Source organism: Chelmon rostratus, chromosome 17 (assembly GCF_017976325.1).
Source record: "Chelmon rostratus isolate fCheRos1 chromosome 17, fCheRos1.pri, whole genome shotgun sequence".
Lineage (NCBI taxonomy): Eukaryota > Metazoa > Chordata > Actinopteri > Chaetodontiformes > Chaetodontidae > Chelmon > Chelmon rostratus.
In genome coordinates, this window is record NC_055674.1 from 22,962,040 (window position 1) to 22,980,620 (window position 18,581).

Below are 18,581 nucleotides of genomic sequence, written 5' to 3' on the forward strand. Positions count from 1 at the left end.
CAAATTCTAACCATGATGACTTTATCAGGGTTGTTTTGTCAGACTTTGGAAAACTTCTACAGAGCTTCAGAAGACATTATACCACAGTTTTCATAGGCTGAGTAGCACTTGTGCAAACTGATGAGTAGTGATGACACTTGTGTCAGTTCAGTGAAGTGGCCCTTTAAGAGGAAGTGAAATAGCAGCAGTAGAATAATGAAACAAAAATAACGTAAGAACCCACAGAAGCACGACAAGAAACAGGAAAGTATGTAAAACTGAGAAATATGTCAATACACAGCACAGAAATGTGACGAACAGGTCATTACACAGCATTGTCGGGCCTGTAAATATCCTCTTTATTTATTTTACTGACAAATATCACAAAGCTCTTGTGCTGACATTGTTTCCCAGTTGCTCAAAAGCACATCAGTAGTTCCATATTTATACACATGGGTTCACTGTATTATGTTTCACAGAGGAGTGGTCGATACAAGTTGGTGTTGGTTGGTTCAGCTCATAGTTCAGCTTCTGAGACCTCAAGGACCGACAACTTCGGCGTCTCAATGCTGCACAACAAGAGCACAAACATGTTAGAATTGATCCTACACAGCAGGCAGCAGTGGATGATGTAACAGTGTGTTTGTGTTGCAGTTAATAGCTGATACTGGCCGCAGACATTCAATACCGATCATTTAATCAGTGCTCCCTTCAGGATGTTATCAGCATGAAAAAGCCTCTTTGAACCATGTTGGATATCATGGGTCTTTTCAATAGCATTATTCATAAAACACGCTTCACAGTTTGCAATTCCAAACTTCTGAAGAGTGCTGTATCTTCAGCATTTGACAAAACAATCTTTACTCAAGTTTCATCCACTGTTTCCTGAGCTTCCACACATACTTCATGATCATTATCAGTTTATATCACAAAAATTCAACTGAGTGAAAGTGCTTCGAGTCGAGTCTTCGTGTTTGTATTGACACATGTACCTTAAAATCCCAGACCACCATGACGCCATCCAGGCCCACACTGCTGTACTTCTCCACTCTGGCTTTTTCTCCGGACACAACACACAGCTGCCTGCGTGACACAACACAGCACATGCACATAGGGCTTAAAAGCTGAACTTGTTTTATATTGCTGTTTGACATGAAATAGTAGCTGCTGGGCATTTTGAGGAGGGAGGAAAAGGAGGAAGAAGAGGAAGAGGAGGAGACAAATGACAAGTACATGAGGGTCCATCAGAAGAACGGTCCAGACCATTAAAAATATCAAAATAATCATGTCTCTCCAGTCCAGACAGCACAATGTCTGATGGGTATTAGCAGATTTATACTTCACCCAGAGCTAAAACTCGCAACTTTACTTCATCTGCACAATATGGTATGTCTGTAGTTTACTTTTACAAAGACTGATTACTCCATAATTGACAAACTAATGTCTACATCTTCAAAAGTTTACATGAGGATAGAATTCGAAGTACTGGCAAAAGTTGTTTTTGTGAGATACACTCCTAAAATTATCTACACAGCCACAACACACAACAACATTGGCAACAAGTGTGTCTGGCATCAGAGCTGAACACTCAGCCATAGCTGTTCCAGTGCAGAACAGTTCTGCTTATTGAGATGAAAGAAAAAATCAGATAGATCGGAACGCTTGTTGTAGTGTGGCTGCAGAGACATAAAGAGATGTTCACATGTTGCCCCAGACACAAAGAATTTAAATATGGCCGCTAAAGGGAGCATAGTCCAAAGCTGTGTGTCAGAAATATGCTGATAGCTGTTCTCCTACTAGAGCAGTGGGGCACACTGCTGTAACAGAGACAACGGACCAAGACAAGTTCACAATTGTACACTTTAACATGCACAGCAACAAAAATCCATATACTTAACCTGGGATAAGTACATCCTGATTCATGTTTTTTAGATTCGCTAACAAGAGTCCCTGATGTTTTGTAGGATCAGTAAACAAGACTTTATCAACGCTGCACGTTACTTCAAAGCAGTCAGAGAGCTCATACCTCCAGCAAGGCCATGCAGTCTTCTAAAAGCTAGTTTAAATAACAGAAACTCTTTATTAAAATGCTTAATGTGCATGTGGAACCACATGGAGAATTCCCACTTTCTGCGTGGGAAAAAGTAAAACCTGTGCAAAATGACAAGTGAGTCATGATACGTCATGTCAAATTTGGGAAAGACTTGATGAAATTTGTGGATGGAGCGGCAGGACAAAAAATCTAATGGGCAGAAAATCTGGGATTTTAGAGCCAAAAAGTGACCACATGGTGGTGCTATTGGGTCCACATTCACAAGAAAAAGTTTCCACTTGTTCTTCAATGCATGGCTTAACTTTTCACCACGGTCTACAACCAGACCAGAACCAGGAGCTTTGTGTTGTATGGTCAGTGCGTTAACCTCCAGGCCACCAGGGTGCAACAACCTTTCCAGCAAATTTGCTCTGGACTCTGTCAACACATATTTGAAATATCCTGCTACAGGTAGCAATATAGCCTCCTTGGTAGAGCTGGGGGCCTTACGTGATGCTGTTCTGGTGAAGGGTGCCCAGCTCGTTGCTGTCTTCGTCGGTGGCCTTCTTGTCCAGGTTGCGAAAGTGCTGCATGGCTGACATGGTGCCCCTTGACGCCTGCTTGGGGATGTCCAGCTTCTTCACAAACTCCAGAGCACCTGGACCCTTATAGCTGAACTGGTAGGGGCAACAGTCATGACCCTGACAGAAAAGAGATTAAGGATATAAATATAAAGAATTCTATTCAATATTTGTATTACATTCAAGTTGATTATGACTGTATCTGTGTCCTTAAAGCTGCATTAAGCAGTTTGACAAAACAAAATAACAGCAAGAGCAGGAGACACATTTTGAGGACTTCATTCCCCTTTAACTCTGTGTGCTTGACCAAGCGGAGGACAAAGGTGGGCAGAAATGCGACAGTGATTTGCACCCACTACAGCAGTGTGTCTAGATGACAAACTTCAGTACAATAATAAAGGTTTAAGGTCATCAGGCTCTTTAGCTGCTAATAGTATGCTGTTCACCTGCTAGTCTCTAAATGTGTCTTTATGCTGTTTTAGTGTTGAGCAGCTAGTATACAGAAGGTTTTATGGGCTTTTGTTTTTAATTTTTTTACTGAAAACAGCTTCATGTGTGGGCAAAAACCAAACAATTCACATTGTACATACAGTCGACATTTGATCCATTGTTAATCTAAAAATATTGATTACTGCATCTTTAAATTAGGCTGCAGTATTCATTGATATTAATCAGTTAATATTAACATTAATCAATACATTATTTTTTGCTGGATACACACACACACACACACACACACACACACACACACACACACACACACACAGAGCAGGTGGTAGTTACCGCAGCAACAATCTCAGTGGGGCTGACGTAGAGCACGCTCAGCAGAGGTAGGTGATCGGTGGTCAGCTGGGTTACCCTGGATGGACAGAGGTTAGAAAGGTGCTGGTGATATAATGTCGACAGACACCCACATCGAATTAAGTACAGGAGCTCATATGGAACAAGAGACCTGGCCAGTGAATAGCAAAGACAGAAACAAATGAGGCCTGGGTGGAAAACTGTGTAGTGCTGCTGTCCTGGTTTATGTTGGAGAGGGCAGATGTGGAGGACACGTTCAGTCATAATGGTGGACTAAGTGGCTTGGCAGCTGTACTCACTCCTTGTCCTGGGCAGCGTCAGCCACAGTGATGCTGCTGTTGTGGGCCACCCAGGCCAGCTGGTCTCCACTGGGGGAGAAGGAGACACTGTGCACCCAGCCTCCACAGTCTTTATGCTCCAGCAGCATCTCCCCAAAAGGCATTTTGGCCCCCCAGGCAGTGGGCCCGGGTTTGTCCTCGATGTCCTTGATGTAGGCTGAGAAAACCCTGAGAAGTACAGCATGGAGATCTGTTATAGTTACAGCTTTCACATTTTTGGCAGTTGGGCTTAATGCTTAGATTAATGTACTGATGTACAGTTGTTTGATATACTTAAAAATGTCTTTAAATATGTCAGAATAATTCTGAAGCTCTCTTTTATGGCAGTCTGACTTTTCATATATAATCAAAGCTGTGCTAATCCATTATGACAACTCCAAATGAATGTTACTGTTGCTCTGTGTGTGCTGGGTGTGTAAATAAACCATAGCTGGCTGCAAGTTTGCCATTATAATTTGTTGATAGTCCATGTAATGTTCTCAGCTTGCTCTGTTGCCCCAAAGGGAGTAAAAAAATGAAAACAATATCTACTAATCTAATCTAATTTATAGGCGGACCCTCCATTTACACACAAGCACTGTTGTGTTAACTTACATATACAGTATAAGCCTATCATTATTTTATCATATTGTCAGTGTCAACAAATCCTATGAAAAGAACAAAAACAATGTGTCTGTCAATACTTTCTGACTTCTGTAAGACAAGTCAACTGGTTCCTACAGATGACATAAACCTTGAAAAAAAAGTAATTGCAGTAATTTGCTAAAAACATCCACTCACTGTAGCACTGTATGAAAATAGTGTGTAAAAAGTGTGTTTGTTGGGGACTATTTTCATTGGCGGATTGATCCATATCTGGGGCTCTAGTGAGTATTTGGGGTAGCAGGACAGTCTATGTTGGATTGCGTTAATACAACAGAGCTCTATGGCACAGAGGAATAAAGCATATTAGCCTTTGATACACACACAAGACTTGTCAGTAAATACATTCAGCTGGTTTTGCTCTTCACATGGGAACATATAGAATAATATAGATTACTGATATAGAGTATTGGTATGATGTGCTACCATTCAATGGCACTCCCAGAATTGGAAGAGTGAAAAACAGCTTGGCATATGCCTTATCTGGTTCACTTGGCCACATGCTGTCCTCGTGCAAATTCAAAAGTGAACTGTTTTAGTTGCTTACTGATAATTAAACAGAGCCCTAAAGTATGACTCCTTTGCTATTTGTAAGTAGAACTAAGACTCCTGTCTGCTTCCCCTCCTTTACATCACAGTTTTGCTTGTTGTCTCACCTGCAGTGGAGGTCTGCAGACCCAGCAGCCAGTAGGATGTTGTTGGGATGCCAGTCCAGACTCAGCACTGTGGAGCGAACAGACTTCTTGATGTGCTTACTCAGCCACCTGAAAGGGAGGTAGAATGGTAAAAACCTGCATTTGAACGTCCTTAGCAAATATCATGGCATGGCACGTCATCTGTGTATCAGGTAAGAAGTGACATCATGTCTAGACTGTGTTGTTTGACTTTCTTCTCCTGTCTGTTGACCTGCTGACAGGTGTCACCCTCCTCAGGCTCAGACACAATTGAGGTAAATAATCTTCAAAACCAGCATCAGTTTAAGTCTTATGTACAAAACTTGAATATTTCTGACTGATCATGCACTGCTCACCAGTCGTTCTCCTTCTCAAAATAGCAGACAGAGATGATCCGAGCTCCGCTGCCCAGGGCAAACTTGTTCTCCAGTGGTGACCACTTCACACAGGTGGCTGCACGGTTGATGCGCACCAGGACCAGGGTGGGCTTCCACACGCCATCCTTCAGAGTCCACACGTAGGCGTTGCGGTCAGAGGCACATGTCACAATGCGGTTGGACTCCGGGGCCCAGTCAATGCCTGTGCAAATAAATATGGATGCATGGATGGTACATTGCAATGAAATTACTATATTCAGGCATAACAAATGGAGAATGTGTCTAATAAATTGTGGATGATGCCAAGTGGGACCTGATTTAAGCCTTTTTTATTGAATCATTATTCCCAAGGTCAAGAATGAACTTTCACTTTCAAAACTAAAATTCATTAAAAAACAGCTGACACACAGTAAACTTCTGGCTTTTCAGGCTCTGATGTTCACACCTCATCACATATCTCTCATTTTCTCACATTTTTCAGTAGGGTATTATCAAACAAGTCACACCCTCCTCTCCTTCAGTCACTTGTTGGCTGATATAAGTTACTGTACCGGTGATTCGTCCGCTGTGCTCGTTCAGTTCATGGATCTTGACCCACTCTTTGCCTTTCTTCTCATAGATGTTCACCACGTTGTTGTTAGGACTCACTGCAATCTCTGTATAGATATATTAGCGCAGAAAAGTTAGGCACCGTAACCACTTTGTTATAGTGATATAATAAGACAGAGCAGCAGTAGTGACTTGATTACAGGTTCATCAAGTCATCAGATTCAGGGAGGTTATTCATCTGAGGAGTACGACTGTGCTCAGCAAATGTCATGGCTATCAGTCAGTTAAAGTTTATACAGAAATACAATCCAAACGTATTTATTGGCAGACAGCAGCAGTGATCATAGGGTCAGTCCTGCTAGAACTGTAGTAAAAAAAAAAGTGCATAAAACAAGTCAATGACAATTCACTGCAGTGTTCGACAACAGCTGTAATGTCAGGCACAAAAGCAGCAGTAGACATCCTGCAACTGAAACACAGTTAGATGCATGAGGCAGCGGCCTTTCAGTCCATTTCCTTTATTGATAATCAGATTCCCTGTGGTTCCCCAGGCAGCATTAATGCAATTAGAGGAGGGAGAAAATGTATCTACTCTCTGCATCATCAGTGTGGTCCCACCCTCTATTGAACCCATAGGTTATGGAGAAGGAATACAGGAATGTGTCTATGCATTTATATCCACATGTAGGTGCACATATCTATGCTTTTCTTTATAAGGAAATGCAGCCAGGCTGGTATGTTTGCTGTTTCACTTACGGGTCCTGTCTTTATTCCAGGTGTGGCAGGAGAGCGGCTCCAGGCCAAAAGTGTAGAGCGACATGTCTGAACAGAACGGGAGAGGCTGGTGGAATGTAGCTGCTGTCACAACAGCTCTGCAGATGTGCTGCTGCAGGTCCAGGGATGAGATTAGGGAGGAGGACAGTGAGACACTTTGCAAAGAAACACAGTCAGTTTGGTGTGTTTGGCTTGACAAATGAAGTGGACAATGAATTTTAAAGTTGGTGTCACACTTTTCATTTAATCATACAATCCTTAATTAAGTCATCCTAACACAAAATTGGAAAGTGGGTAAATTTACTTTATGGGCACACTGACAGTATATGTGAATGAGTTACTACCTGCAACAACTCTCCCTGTAACTGATTTGTAGCTAGGTGAGTAATGACTCTGAGATAAGAATACACCTTTATCAGGTGTGGCGCACACTGTGCAAACATGCTTTGACTGTTACGTCTGTGGTTCTCTCTGCCCTCGAACGCTAACCTGATCCTGACTGGAGGAAACAAACCTTGGGTTTTTGAATCCAGAGATGTCAGTTTGTTACAGTTTTACATCACTAAGGCAGAAGAAAGAAGTTAGTTCCTAACAGGTTGAAAGGCTTTGAGCCCAAGGAGACACTACCTCAAAATTTGACAGTACATTCCAAGCATTGCTGTTGGTGCTGTATTTGTTTTTACCCTGCCTGATCAAACAGACAAAGGCGGAGAGAATTATTGATGAGAAGCAACATCCGATACATCAGAATGTCTGAAACTGAATAATACTTTTCTTGTGGACCAGATGGACAGCGTAAATCAGTTTTACTAGCAATGAAATCTAGGCAAGCTGATCAGATGTGATAAAAACAAGGAGAGCGGAGCTCGTTTCCTACCTTTGCTGTACTGTATGTATGGGGTCAGGTTGAATTTGTGGTGGTGATGGGAGGTGCAGGGCTGTATCCGTGGACTCTGGGCAGTCGACACGAATGAAGCTGTGCAGTCTGACTGGGTGAAGGAAGTGAGTGTGGTTTTCCTGAAGGAACTGAGATAGGTGGGTGTGTCTGCTAATAGCTGTTGAGCAAGCACCTCCTCTGGAGCAGGTTTGTTGTGATAAAGCAAGATCTCTGGTTGTCTATCACCATACAGCCAGCAACAACCATCATATACATGCACACGCTAATGTGTAAAACAACCCCTTCTAGATGTAAATAGTAAAGATATAGCCTGTAATTTAGCAGGCTAATTTATTGTACTTTCAGTAATTTATCTATTCTGAATTTTGGCTATAGAGTTTTAAAAGTGGTTTAGCGCTGCAACAAGCAATAATCAGTTAAAAAATTCTTTAAAATATCACAAATACTGACAAATACAATCTTCCAAAGCATAAGGTAATGCATTCTGTTTTTTATCCAAGCAACAGAACAAAACAAAAAGATATTCCACTTTGTCTACAACAATATATAATAGAAAAGCTGAAAATCCTCACATTTAAGAAGCTGGAACAAGTGAGTGTCTGGTATCCCAAACGATTTGCTCTTGATGACTGATGAATTTCTTGACTGCTCGAAAGTAGATAAAAGAACAAAAGCTAAATAAGTGTTTCCTATAGGTCACATTTAAGGGCCTGTTGTGATCGTATAAAATGTGCATTTGTAATTTGTTAACAAATAGCTTTTTCACACAACAGGAAGTTACGGTGCCCTGAATACAATTTTTGATGGGACACTTTATTCTGAAAGAATCCGGCCGGAAGTGACAGTTCCCTGCTCTGAAGAGGAAAAACAACGAAGTCACCCGTCAGTTAATGTTTGGTGAGGATTTTCGTGCAGTTTGCAACGTGAATAGTTAGCGTTAGTTGTTCCACATTTATGGGTGCATTTGGTCAAAGCTTGTTACTTCTTTTTGTCTGTAAGGGTGTGTTTTTCGCATTGTTTTCATACGGGACTGTGGATGGCTAACAGTTAGCTCGCTACGCTAATTTAAGTGTTGGGTTAGTTATCCACTATGGCTAATCATGAAATCCTCAGGTGTAATAACAGTAACTTTTCTTTAGCATCGCATTGACTGACGTTTCGTGTACAGCCAACAAGCTGGTCGCGTTAGCCACGAAACTGTTGCTGTGTTAGCTCTACGCAGAAACAAAACGTTAATCAGATAACAGTGACATGACCTAATGTTAACTAGTGTAACGTTAGGTAACTGTTCAGTACGTTACATTTAACCGTAGCTAACGTTTACCCACTCAAGTAACTCAAGTAACTGCTAACGTTGCTGTGCTAACGTTACGGTACCATTTGGAGGTAAGGTTACCTGCACTTTTAATGGTTGGCTAGCTAATCTTAGCTACTTCCTCTGCATCTCAGGGAAAATGCTCGACCTACAAAATGTTGGTACTTTGCTGCGGAATATTTTGCATGCAAAAAGTGATAAAAGAAGTATTCAAATCCTTGAACAAATACGTCAGCGTTACCACAAAAATGCCAAATAAAAGTTCAGAATTAGAAATATGAATTTATTTAAGTAAAAGTTAAGATGTATCTGAACAGTGTACTTAAATATCAAAACTGAAAGTGACTTTACTCATTATGCAGAATTACTTTTTTCAGGTTGTTCAGATTATAAAACTTACTGATGCATTTCTGTATTGGCATTTTAAGTACAGGACCTTAGTAAATGAGTTCACAAATTCGTTGAATGATCCTCTGATTCTAGCGCATTTTAGCATGGTGACATTGAACTGTTCGTGTTCCCCAGGGCTGTTCCCCTTTGACCCACTCTCTGAACACTGTGCTTTGCGTATGCTTTCAATCAAGTACAGTACTTACAGCGAATTTGTTAACAACTTTACAGGTAATCAAATTATTTGCAGCCAAATGACTGAGTGAACCAGGGACCTTTGAGGGTCCTATAGGTCTGACCCCCAGTGCAGTCCCCTCTTTATCCAGCTGATAGTCAAGCCTTGCAGTGTTACATCTCTGTTGCCACGTGACTTATTGTTTTTACATTTTGTAGTAGACTTTTGTTTGGAGTCACACTGTACACTAATTCACAAAACCACTGATTTGTGGAAGGTATTTTTTTCAACTTAGTCATACAAACAGTATGACTAAGTTGAAAAAAATCATCATCCCAGTCTTTTGTAGAGGAGAGCACTCTTCTTTCCTTCCTTCTACTCTTTAGCGTGTTTTTGCTCACACAGGAAAGGATGGAAGTCCTTTCCATATAGATACACAACTGTTTACTTTCATTGATTCAGTTTGAGTAGTGTGTTGGGATGAGACTTGTCTCATGCTGAAAGAAAGAAGTAGAATTCCATCACATAGCTTAGATCAAATTATTTAGCTCATTGTATGCCATCATCTAGAAACAAATATAATAGTCATTACTGTTGTATCAACTGGCAGTATTTGGCAGTATCAATTCTTATAATGATCCTGGTTACATTATTTAAGGCATCAGTGTAAGTCAAAAGCATTTTCATATCGAATGCAGTGTAGCATATTCCTCATCTAAAGAGCTAAAGGGACTCTTGAGATGCTTTGAAATCCTGTTAGGAAAACCGGCATGAAACCACTGAAGCAAAGATTGGCATGATTTTCTCCTCTGATATTAAGGGTAATGCAAACTGAGGAAGAGCTGTGGTATTCTCCTTTTCATACTTGGCATGCTATTTGTAACTGTTACTTGGTAAACTCCCAAATCCACAGGAACAATTTAGCTATAGTTGCACATTAGTACAGAATGGTACCTGACAGCTTCCTGATTCAGTGCTCTTCGTTTTCATCTCCTTCCAGGTCACAAGACAAAGATGGCATCAAGCAGCGAGGAGGAGCGGAGTCTCCGGGAGTGTGAGCAGTATGTCCAGAAGCACAACGTCCAGCAGCTGCTCAAGGACTGCATCATCCAGCTGTGTACGGCCCGGCCGGATCGGCCCATGGCCTTCCTCAGGGACTACTTCGAAAGGCTGGAAAAGGTGAGCTCTGTCGGACATTGGTGTAATGAGGAACCTGTTTAGATTAAAAGACTTATTTGATTTTCTATTAATGTAAAGTTTAACACAGTTCATTAATGGAGGTTTAAGGATCCATTATGAAATTCATTTTCTGAGAATTCATGTTTTCTCTACAAGTAGTCTATTCTTCTTAGAGTGCCTCAGGTGTGGTTTCGTTTACCTGTTGCCCAGCAGGAGGAGGCCCAGCAGGTGGCTTACAGAGTTGGCTTGTTTTTTGATCTTTTTGGTTGTTTTCCTGTTTTGTTTGCTTCTTGAAGGAAATGTTTGGGTTTGTTTTCCTGCTTTGTTTGCTTTTTGCAGGAAATGGTAGGGTTTGTTGCTTCTTGAAGGAAATGTTAGAAGAGGCTGTTAAATCTAGTCTGTGGTTTAGGCCTCCACCTTCAGCACCCTCTAAATTTTCCACCCCCTACCCGAACAAGGGTCTGTATCCAATCCCTACTTTCATCTTTTGACTCTACCTCTTTATTTTCTACCCCCTACCCGAACCAGGGTTTGTATTCCCACCCTGCTTTTTTGGTGCAGTTGGTGAGAGGCAGGTGTAGATGATGGTAGTGTGGCAATCGGCAGTTACATGTGGCATCTAGGCCTGTGGTAGCATTGTAGCAGCTAACAATAGCTAAAGCGGTGGTAGTATGATAGTATCTTAGCAGTTAGTACTGGTAGCTAGCAGTTAACATTAACAGTATAGGTGAATCTAGCTTTATTGTCTTCTTCTGTTCCTCTTAGCAGGTAGCGGTTAGCACGTAACATTAGCTAAATGGTAGCATCGGAACTGTATTGTCTTCCTCTGTTCTTCTTAGCGGTTAGCATTAGCATTAGCAATAGTTAAATGGTAGCATCGGTACTGGCCACTACCTGGAGCATCTCTGGGTCAGTTGAACGTGGCGGTGCTGTTTGGATTGTGTAGGAGCAGTGTGAACTGGCACCAGGGGGGGGTGACTCTGGGACGCCGGAGTTCACTGCCTAGCCTCCTGGAGGTGTAGTGGGACTAAGTAGGCGAAACACTGTTGAAGGGAGGTTTCCACCTGATGACCCCCAGAGACGTGTTAGGAATCACTGCTCTTTGGCAGGTATAGAGGCAGATTAGAGCTCCAAGGTTCTTCACTGAGAATGAATCCTCTTTTTGAGCACAAGTATCTTGTGTTTAAATTAACATTAATGGAGGTTTAAGGATCCATTATGAAATTCATTTTCTGAGAATTCATGCTTTCTCTACAAGTAGTCTATTCTTCTTAGAGTGCCTCAGGTGTGGTTTCGTTTACCTGTTGCCCAGCAGGAGGAGGCCCAGCAGGTGGCTTCACAGCACAAATCTAGCTCACGGTCAGACTCCCGTGAGGATGAAGTTTCTCCACCCATGAACCCTGTGGTGAGGGGTCGCAGCCGGAGAGGAGCCATCAGTGCCGAGGTGTACACTGAGGAAGATGCTGCCTCCTATGTCAGAAAGGTCAGTGGTGGTAACATCAGTGTTTTCATTCACACACCTTCAAGGACCTTCATACTGTCTTCAAAGCAGCACAAATAGATATTTTTATACTGTCAACTGATGACATGTGTAATTGACATGTGTAATGATGTTTGCAGTGATGAACCCACAGCAAAATCTCACCTCCTCTGCAATGACCTTCAGCTCAGCTGAATATTTCAGCCTTTTCCTGCTCGTTTTTTGCATTTTGAGGAAACTGCTCTCATCAGCATTGTCTCCAGCAGTAGAAGGCAGCTGTTTCACTTACAATTTCTCTTTAACCCTCTGTACACTACCTGCTCAGCAGCAAACAACAGACAAACACAGGTAGAGACTAGCTTGTGAACATAGTGGAGCATTAGGCAGCTAAAGGGACAGATACCAGAGCCAAGAGAAGAGTGAACATTGAACTTCCATTCAGCAGGCAGTCATAAACATGACTCCAAATGAATGCTAATGTTGCTAATTTTGTCTGCTGTGTGTGTATAGGTAACTGGTTGCCAACACACTAACCTTATAAACGTGATGATATATTAGTTTTTGTGTATTCCCTGAAGTGTACCAGAAGAATATAAACAAGCTTTTTTTCACTCAAGGTCATCCCAAAAGACTACAAGAGCATGGCTGCCCTGTCCAAAGCCATGGAGAAGAACGTACTGTTTGCCCACTTGGACGACAATGAGAGGAGGTAATGGCACCAGTTAGTTTGATGGTAAACAGTTCTTTTCGAAGCATTTCCAGCTAATCAGCTTCTTTTCTGCCCCTCCAGTGACATATTTGATGCAATGTTTTCTGTCAACTACATTGCTGGAGAAATCGTAATCCAACAAGGTGAGTTTTCAAAATGCAGCACACGGTGATTGTTGGGTTTTTCTTCTGCTCATTCACTCATGAGACTCCTGTTCCTCCTGCTCCTGTTTCAGGTGATGAGGGAGACAACTTCTATGTTATTGACCAGGGAGAGATGGACGTAAGATCTCTTTTTTGTGTTTTTGTGCAGTTTTGAAATCCAGAAAACCACCAGTGTTTTTTTAAGTTTGAAAATGTGTCTCTTTACTTTTTAATCTGTATGTGCTTCAGTTGTTCAGTGAGGGAAATGTTAAAGGATAACTAATGAGAGGAAAACCACCTAAACCAACAAAGAGTTTATTTTACTAAGAACTAATGGCCTGATGTAGCATATTGCTCCAGGGAGTTGTCTTTCAGCTTGTTCTGCTGCCCCTTAGTGGCCAGAAAATATATTAGTATTTAACTTCAGCGTTGCACTTTGCTTGCACAGGGTTCTCCAGATACGCTGTGTAATGGAAATAGTTTAACCATATAACTTCAGGTTCAGTCTCTCTTAGCAATTGCCTGTTTGTTCACTGATATGTAGAATGAGTTCATTAATGGAGATGAAATAGATTAATTAATTATAGAAATACATTAACTTGGTTCCCATCTTCAGTGATTTGTTGCACCAGTCATATTTGTGATTTTCAGTGTCATATAAGGTTGGGGGCATATGAAAAACTGAATATTTATCACTTAACTGGCTTTTGAATGTTTTTATGTTGTGTCCTAGAAGAACACACGCTTGCTGATACATAGACCAGTATCAGACTCAGCCCTCCACCCGGACTAGCCTCAGTTCATCATGTTGTAGCGATAATAGCTTGTTGTCCCTGCCATGTCATGGGAAGCCTGGTCAAACCTGGTTCTGGTCCGTCTCTTTCTAGGTTTATGTGAACAATGAGTGGGTGACCAGCATTGGTGAGGGAGGCAGTTTTGGAGAGCTGGCTCTGATCTATGGGACGCCTCGTGCAGCTACAGTCCGGGCCAAGTCCAATGTCAAGCTGTGGGGCATCGACAGAGAGAGCTACAGGAGAATACTCATGGTAAGTTGTGCAATTCTGGTAAATGACAAAACTGACCAGAGAATTGTGGGAAATAATAATAATGTTTAGAAAAAGTTAGAATCAGGTTCTTAGTTGATTTGTTCATGTATTTATTTTTTAGGGGAGCACATTGAGAAAGCGCAAGATGTATGAGGAGTTCCTCAGCAAGGTGTCCATTTTAGGTGAGAACGTGGCTCATCAGTTGCTCTTCATCATTATGACTGACTGGCCCGTCCGTAAAGGAAAAGCTGCCATTGACCTCATGTATCCAGATGGGTGGATGTGTTGACCCAAGTGTCTTCTGAACAGAGTCTCTGGATAAGTGGGAGCGTCTGACGGTGGCTGACGCCTTGGAGACGGTGCAGTTTCAGGACGGCCAGAAAATCGTAGTGCAGGGACAGCCTGGCGATGAGTTCTTCATCATCCTGGAGGTACACACCACGTTCTGCAAGCACTAGGCAAACCAAACTGGTTGTTGCAGGACATTCGGTTTTGGAAAAGTCGTGGAAATTTATTTCATTACTATTGTAATGATTTTCACAAATCTGTACTTTTGCAGTGAGATTGCAAATTGCAGCCAGTGGAATACCCCTCACCTCACCCTCTCCTTTGGCAGCAACTGAAAATGCAAAGGCGCTCTCTAGAATCAGGGTTTGGTTTGTCCGTTCTGGGCTACTGTAGAAATATGGCAGTGCAACATGGCAGACTTTGTAAAGAAGACCCACTCCTTCTTTAGATATAAGGAGCTCATTCTGAGGTAATGAAAACAACATTCTTAATTTAAGGTGATGAGACAGGAATGAAAATATAACTATGAGTATTAGATTCCACATCTGCCAATAGTCCCCCTTAAATCCTACACACTGGCTACAGTTGTACCTTTTGTTCTCCTGTCACTTAACCAATATTTATGCAAAGTGTGGATTTGTGTAGAGAATATTTCAGCATTTAGAACATGTGAGAGGACTGACCATGGATCACTGGTCAGATTCCCACTAAAGAGTCTTTAAAGAACCCAGCTTCAGCAGGAAAAACCTCTTGCTTTCCTCGCGCCATTGTTGTGCATTATTGAATCTCTCTCTCTCTCTCTCTCTCTCTCTCTCTCTCTCTCTCTCTCTCTCTCTCTCTCTCTCTCTCTCTCTCTCTCTCTCTCTCTCTCTCTCTCTCTCTCTCTCTGGTTTGTGAAAAGGGATGCTTTCTTTTTACCTTTGGGCCACAGTTCGACTAGTGGCTGAAACAAAACTACAAGGTTTAAGCAATTTTAATAATTAGAATATTTTGTGTGAAAACGTGAACAATTTAACCTGCAACAACTGAAGGCTGCTCCTTTATCTTTTCTTTCTTCCCCCTGCCGTTAACATAATAACCACTACAGTAGATTTTTCCTGGAGAAACTGGGATGTATAATTCATTGTTCACAGTCAATCTGTGTTGAAAATTGCTGTTGATTTCTGGGATATGTAGTTGAAGATGTCTCTGTTGTGCTGTCAGGGGACAGCAGCGGTGCTTCAGAGGCGGTCAGAGGACGAGGAGTTTGTGGAAGTCGGCAGACTCGGACCATCAGATTACTTTGGTAAGTCAAACAAGCACAAGACCCTGACAGACACCTGTCATTGACAGTGCACACGCGTTTTCAGCGTGACCAGGTAGCTGCTGACAGCTTGCTGGATGGGCTGATTCGATGGATGGTGTGGATTTAAAACAGCCAGAAATATCCCAAATAAAGAGAATGACGAAGCAGGACACCAGCTGCGTTTCCATTACAGTTGTTCGCAAAATAAAAGCGATATTTCTGAAATTTCGGCAAAATGCGACTTGCAGGTGTTTCCATTGAACAGTGTTTTGCGAACCAGCTGAAATTCTCGTAAGTTCTCGGACGTCCCGCGAGATGTGTGTGCGTGCTGTGCGTCGGTAAAACTTAACACAAAGCCCTATAATTAAAAAGCACATGCATGCTCCTGGCCTTGTAGGATTGCGCATACTCTAATGCACAAATGCTGAAGGTGAAATAAAGAAATGATCTGTTAACTTAGAGTGATCACTGATTTTAATGGCCTATTATTGATCACTTTGTTATTACGCGAGGCTCGCTCTGACAGCGTCAGCTCGCGCCGGCGGAGCAGCAGCAGAATACAGGACTGTGAATTACTGAAGTGTCCTTTGAACATATTTTCTATCAGCATTATGTGTAAATATTAAAGTTAATGGCGTGCACGCGTGTCTCCCACACAGCTGAGGTGCACACACTCATCACAAGTTCATCTGACGATTAATGAAAATGGAATGATTAGATTTTGCAAAGTGCGCACAGGACGAGATCACAGCTGTCAGATTGTCTTTAACAGATCAGCCAGCATGACAGCTGGAACAGCTGTAGTGTTTTTGTCTGCTACTTATTGAGATCCAGAAAACAATAATTAAACAATTATAATTCAATACAAAATACACTACAGAATTAACAAGACGTTATATCTGACTGCATGCGGTGAGTCCGCTGACCTCGGAGACGTGTAAATGCGAAAAAGTGTTTCCATTACACTTTTGCGACACACCTAAATATCGACACGGCTGAAAAACCACCTCATGAGAGCATAAAATGTTTTTGCGATATTTGAAAGGATTTTCGAAATGTAGGTGTTTCCATTACCGTTTTTTTATTGCGATATTTAGGATTTGCGGATTTCTAGGGGCAATGGAAACGCAGCTACTGTCAGCAGGCTAATATGTCTGTGTGAACCTTGTATGACTGGTTGTCTTTCTATGTCCCCCAGGTGAGATTGCCCTGCTGATGAACCGGCCCCGCGCCGCCACCGTTGTTTCATGCGGACCCCTGAAGTGTGTCAAACTGGACCGGCCTCGGTTCGAGCGGGTCCTGGGCCCCTGCTCCGACATCTTGAAGAGAAACATTGAGCAGTACAACAGCTTCGTTTCTCTCTCTGTCTGAGCTCAGCACCCAGACCCTCCTTTCCTCCACTGCAGGGTCCACCAGTGCACAGCTCTGCTTCATTCTCTCACTTCTACTCTTTCACATGTATAACCACACCCACCTGCCCCCCACAACATCATTTTCTCTACACCTGTTACTCCTCTTTTTTATTTCTTATTTATTTTATTTTTGTGTATGTCCTCAGAAGCTGGGATTTGTTTTGCGTGAAGGGAAGACTTTTGAGGTCAGACACAGTTTAGAGTGTTGCTTCGTCACCTGAAGCTGTAATCACAATACCAAATAGACATTTGCGTGCACGTGTATAGCAGCTCAATGAAATAACGGTCGACATGTGACTGACTGTGCATTCACACTGTGATCACTGTTAGTTCAGAGGCCAGTGACAAGTTAAGAAAGATAGAATCTAAAGATGCCAAGTCAAGTCTATGTATATACAGAGCACATTTTAAAACATGCTGATAACAGTAAAATACATTCAGATAATTAGAATGGGAATATTTACATAAAATACACAGATGACATAAAATATTCTAAACAAAATATAAAGCACAATGAAGCTTTTATAGATGAAATAGCTGACATAAAAAAAGGTTAAATTAAGACAGAATATGAAAATATGGATGGGAGTAGGGGGGTGGAAGCTAATTTGTTTCACAATCAATGAAAAAATGACTGATATCGCCACATTAGCGGTATTGCAGTATTAAGTCAAAGATGCTGACAGTGTGAAAGCCCAGTTAGTTGCTTAGTGAGACCTTCACAGAGATGCTGTGGCAGACGCTTCCATGCTGACTGAGGAAGCTTTATGTTTTTGAAGCGGTACACCAAAAGGTTCATTTGTGTTTGTTGCTGCTCTTTCCTGTTTGTCCAGATGTTTTTAGCCATGCTAGCAGCAGGGTTCCAGGGATTGCAGAGTTTGTCAGTTGACCCAGCGCTTTGGTCTGGACTGAAATATCTCAGCAAACATTAGATACATTTGCCATGAAATGTGGTTATCCGCGCTCGCCTCAGGATGAATTCTAATAACGGTGGCGACTTTTCCTCTGGCGCCATCGTCCAGTTTAACAATTTCAGTTTGTCCAGTACTTGGGTTTATGACCAAATACCAGCAAAACTAATGACATTCCCATCAGCCTCGGCTGTACTGTTTAGCAAATGTTAGCATGCTAACTTGCTAAATTAAGATGGTAAACATCTGCTAAACATCAGCATACTATCATTGTCATTGTGACATGCTAGCATGCTGGCATTAGCATTTAGCTCAAAGCACCACTGCTGAAGTACGGCCTCACAGCTAGCGTGGCTGCAGACTCTCCAGTCTTGTTTGTTTGTGATTTGTCCTTTTGTCTTTTTTAACATTTGTTGTCTTGGTGTACCTTGTAGAAACACCTCTAGAAGGGTTGCCTTGACATTCATACATCACAGTTAGGCCGAAGCTACAGTACCAAGCATATAGCTACAGTATGGAGGATGTTTTTTATTCTAGAGATATGAGAAAACAAAATGCACAATTCATTTCCAGTATTCCCAGTTAAACTTAAGCATTTTCCAT

At 41.9% G+C, this 18,581-nt stretch overlaps 2 protein-coding genes across 5 annotated transcripts; one reads left to right on the forward strand and one right to left on the reverse strand.

Annotated features, from left to right (window-relative positions):
* Nucleotides 1–321: 321 nt before the first annotated feature.
* On the reverse strand, nt 322–7,759 carry zgc:86896 (uncharacterized protein LOC415190 homolog). 2 transcript variants are annotated; one of them, XM_041956812.1, is made up of 10 exons: nt 7,625–7,759; nt 6,730–6,856; nt 5,976–6,080; nt 5,404–5,626; nt 5,030–5,137; nt 3,693–3,899; nt 3,376–3,451; nt 2,522–2,712; nt 972–1,062; nt 322–548 (listed from the first exon to the last, which is right to left on the reverse strand). In XM_041956812.1, the coding sequence occupies exons 2-10, from the start codon at nt 6,791–6,793 to the stop codon at nt 543–545; spliced, it is 1,071 nt and encodes a 356-aa protein (XP_041812746.1). In that variant the 5' UTR covers nt 6,794–6,856; nt 7,625–7,759; the 3' UTR covers nt 322–542. The 2 variants fall into 2 exon arrangements, with proteins under 2 accessions (XP_041812746.1, XP_041812745.1); XM_041956811.1 differs by having other exon boundaries at nt 6,730–6,859.
* Nucleotides 7,760–8,456: 697 nt separating this feature from the next.
* Nucleotides 8,457–18,094, forward strand: prkar1aa (protein kinase, cAMP-dependent, regulatory, type I, alpha (tissue specific extinguisher 1) a). Of its 3 annotated transcripts, none has more exons than XM_041956888.1 (11): nt 8,457–8,542; nt 10,526–10,704; nt 12,017–12,187; nt 12,802–12,893; nt 12,975–13,036; nt 13,129–13,175; nt 13,924–14,082; nt 14,204–14,264; nt 14,392–14,513; nt 15,574–15,655; nt 16,854–18,094. In XM_041956888.1, exons 1-11 carry the CDS (start codon nt 8,536–8,538, stop codon nt 17,024–17,026), a joined length of 1,155 nt encoding a protein of 384 aa, XP_041812822.1. In that variant the 5' UTR covers nt 8,457–8,535; the 3' UTR covers nt 17,027–18,094. The 3 variants fall into 3 exon arrangements, with proteins under 3 accessions (XP_041812822.1, XP_041812823.1, XP_041812824.1); XM_041956889.1 differs by having other exon boundaries at nt 12,020–12,187; XM_041956890.1 differs by lacking the exon at nt 8,457–8,542 and adding an exon at nt 8,902–9,031.
* The last annotated feature ends 487 nt before the right edge of the window (nt 18,095–18,581 follow it).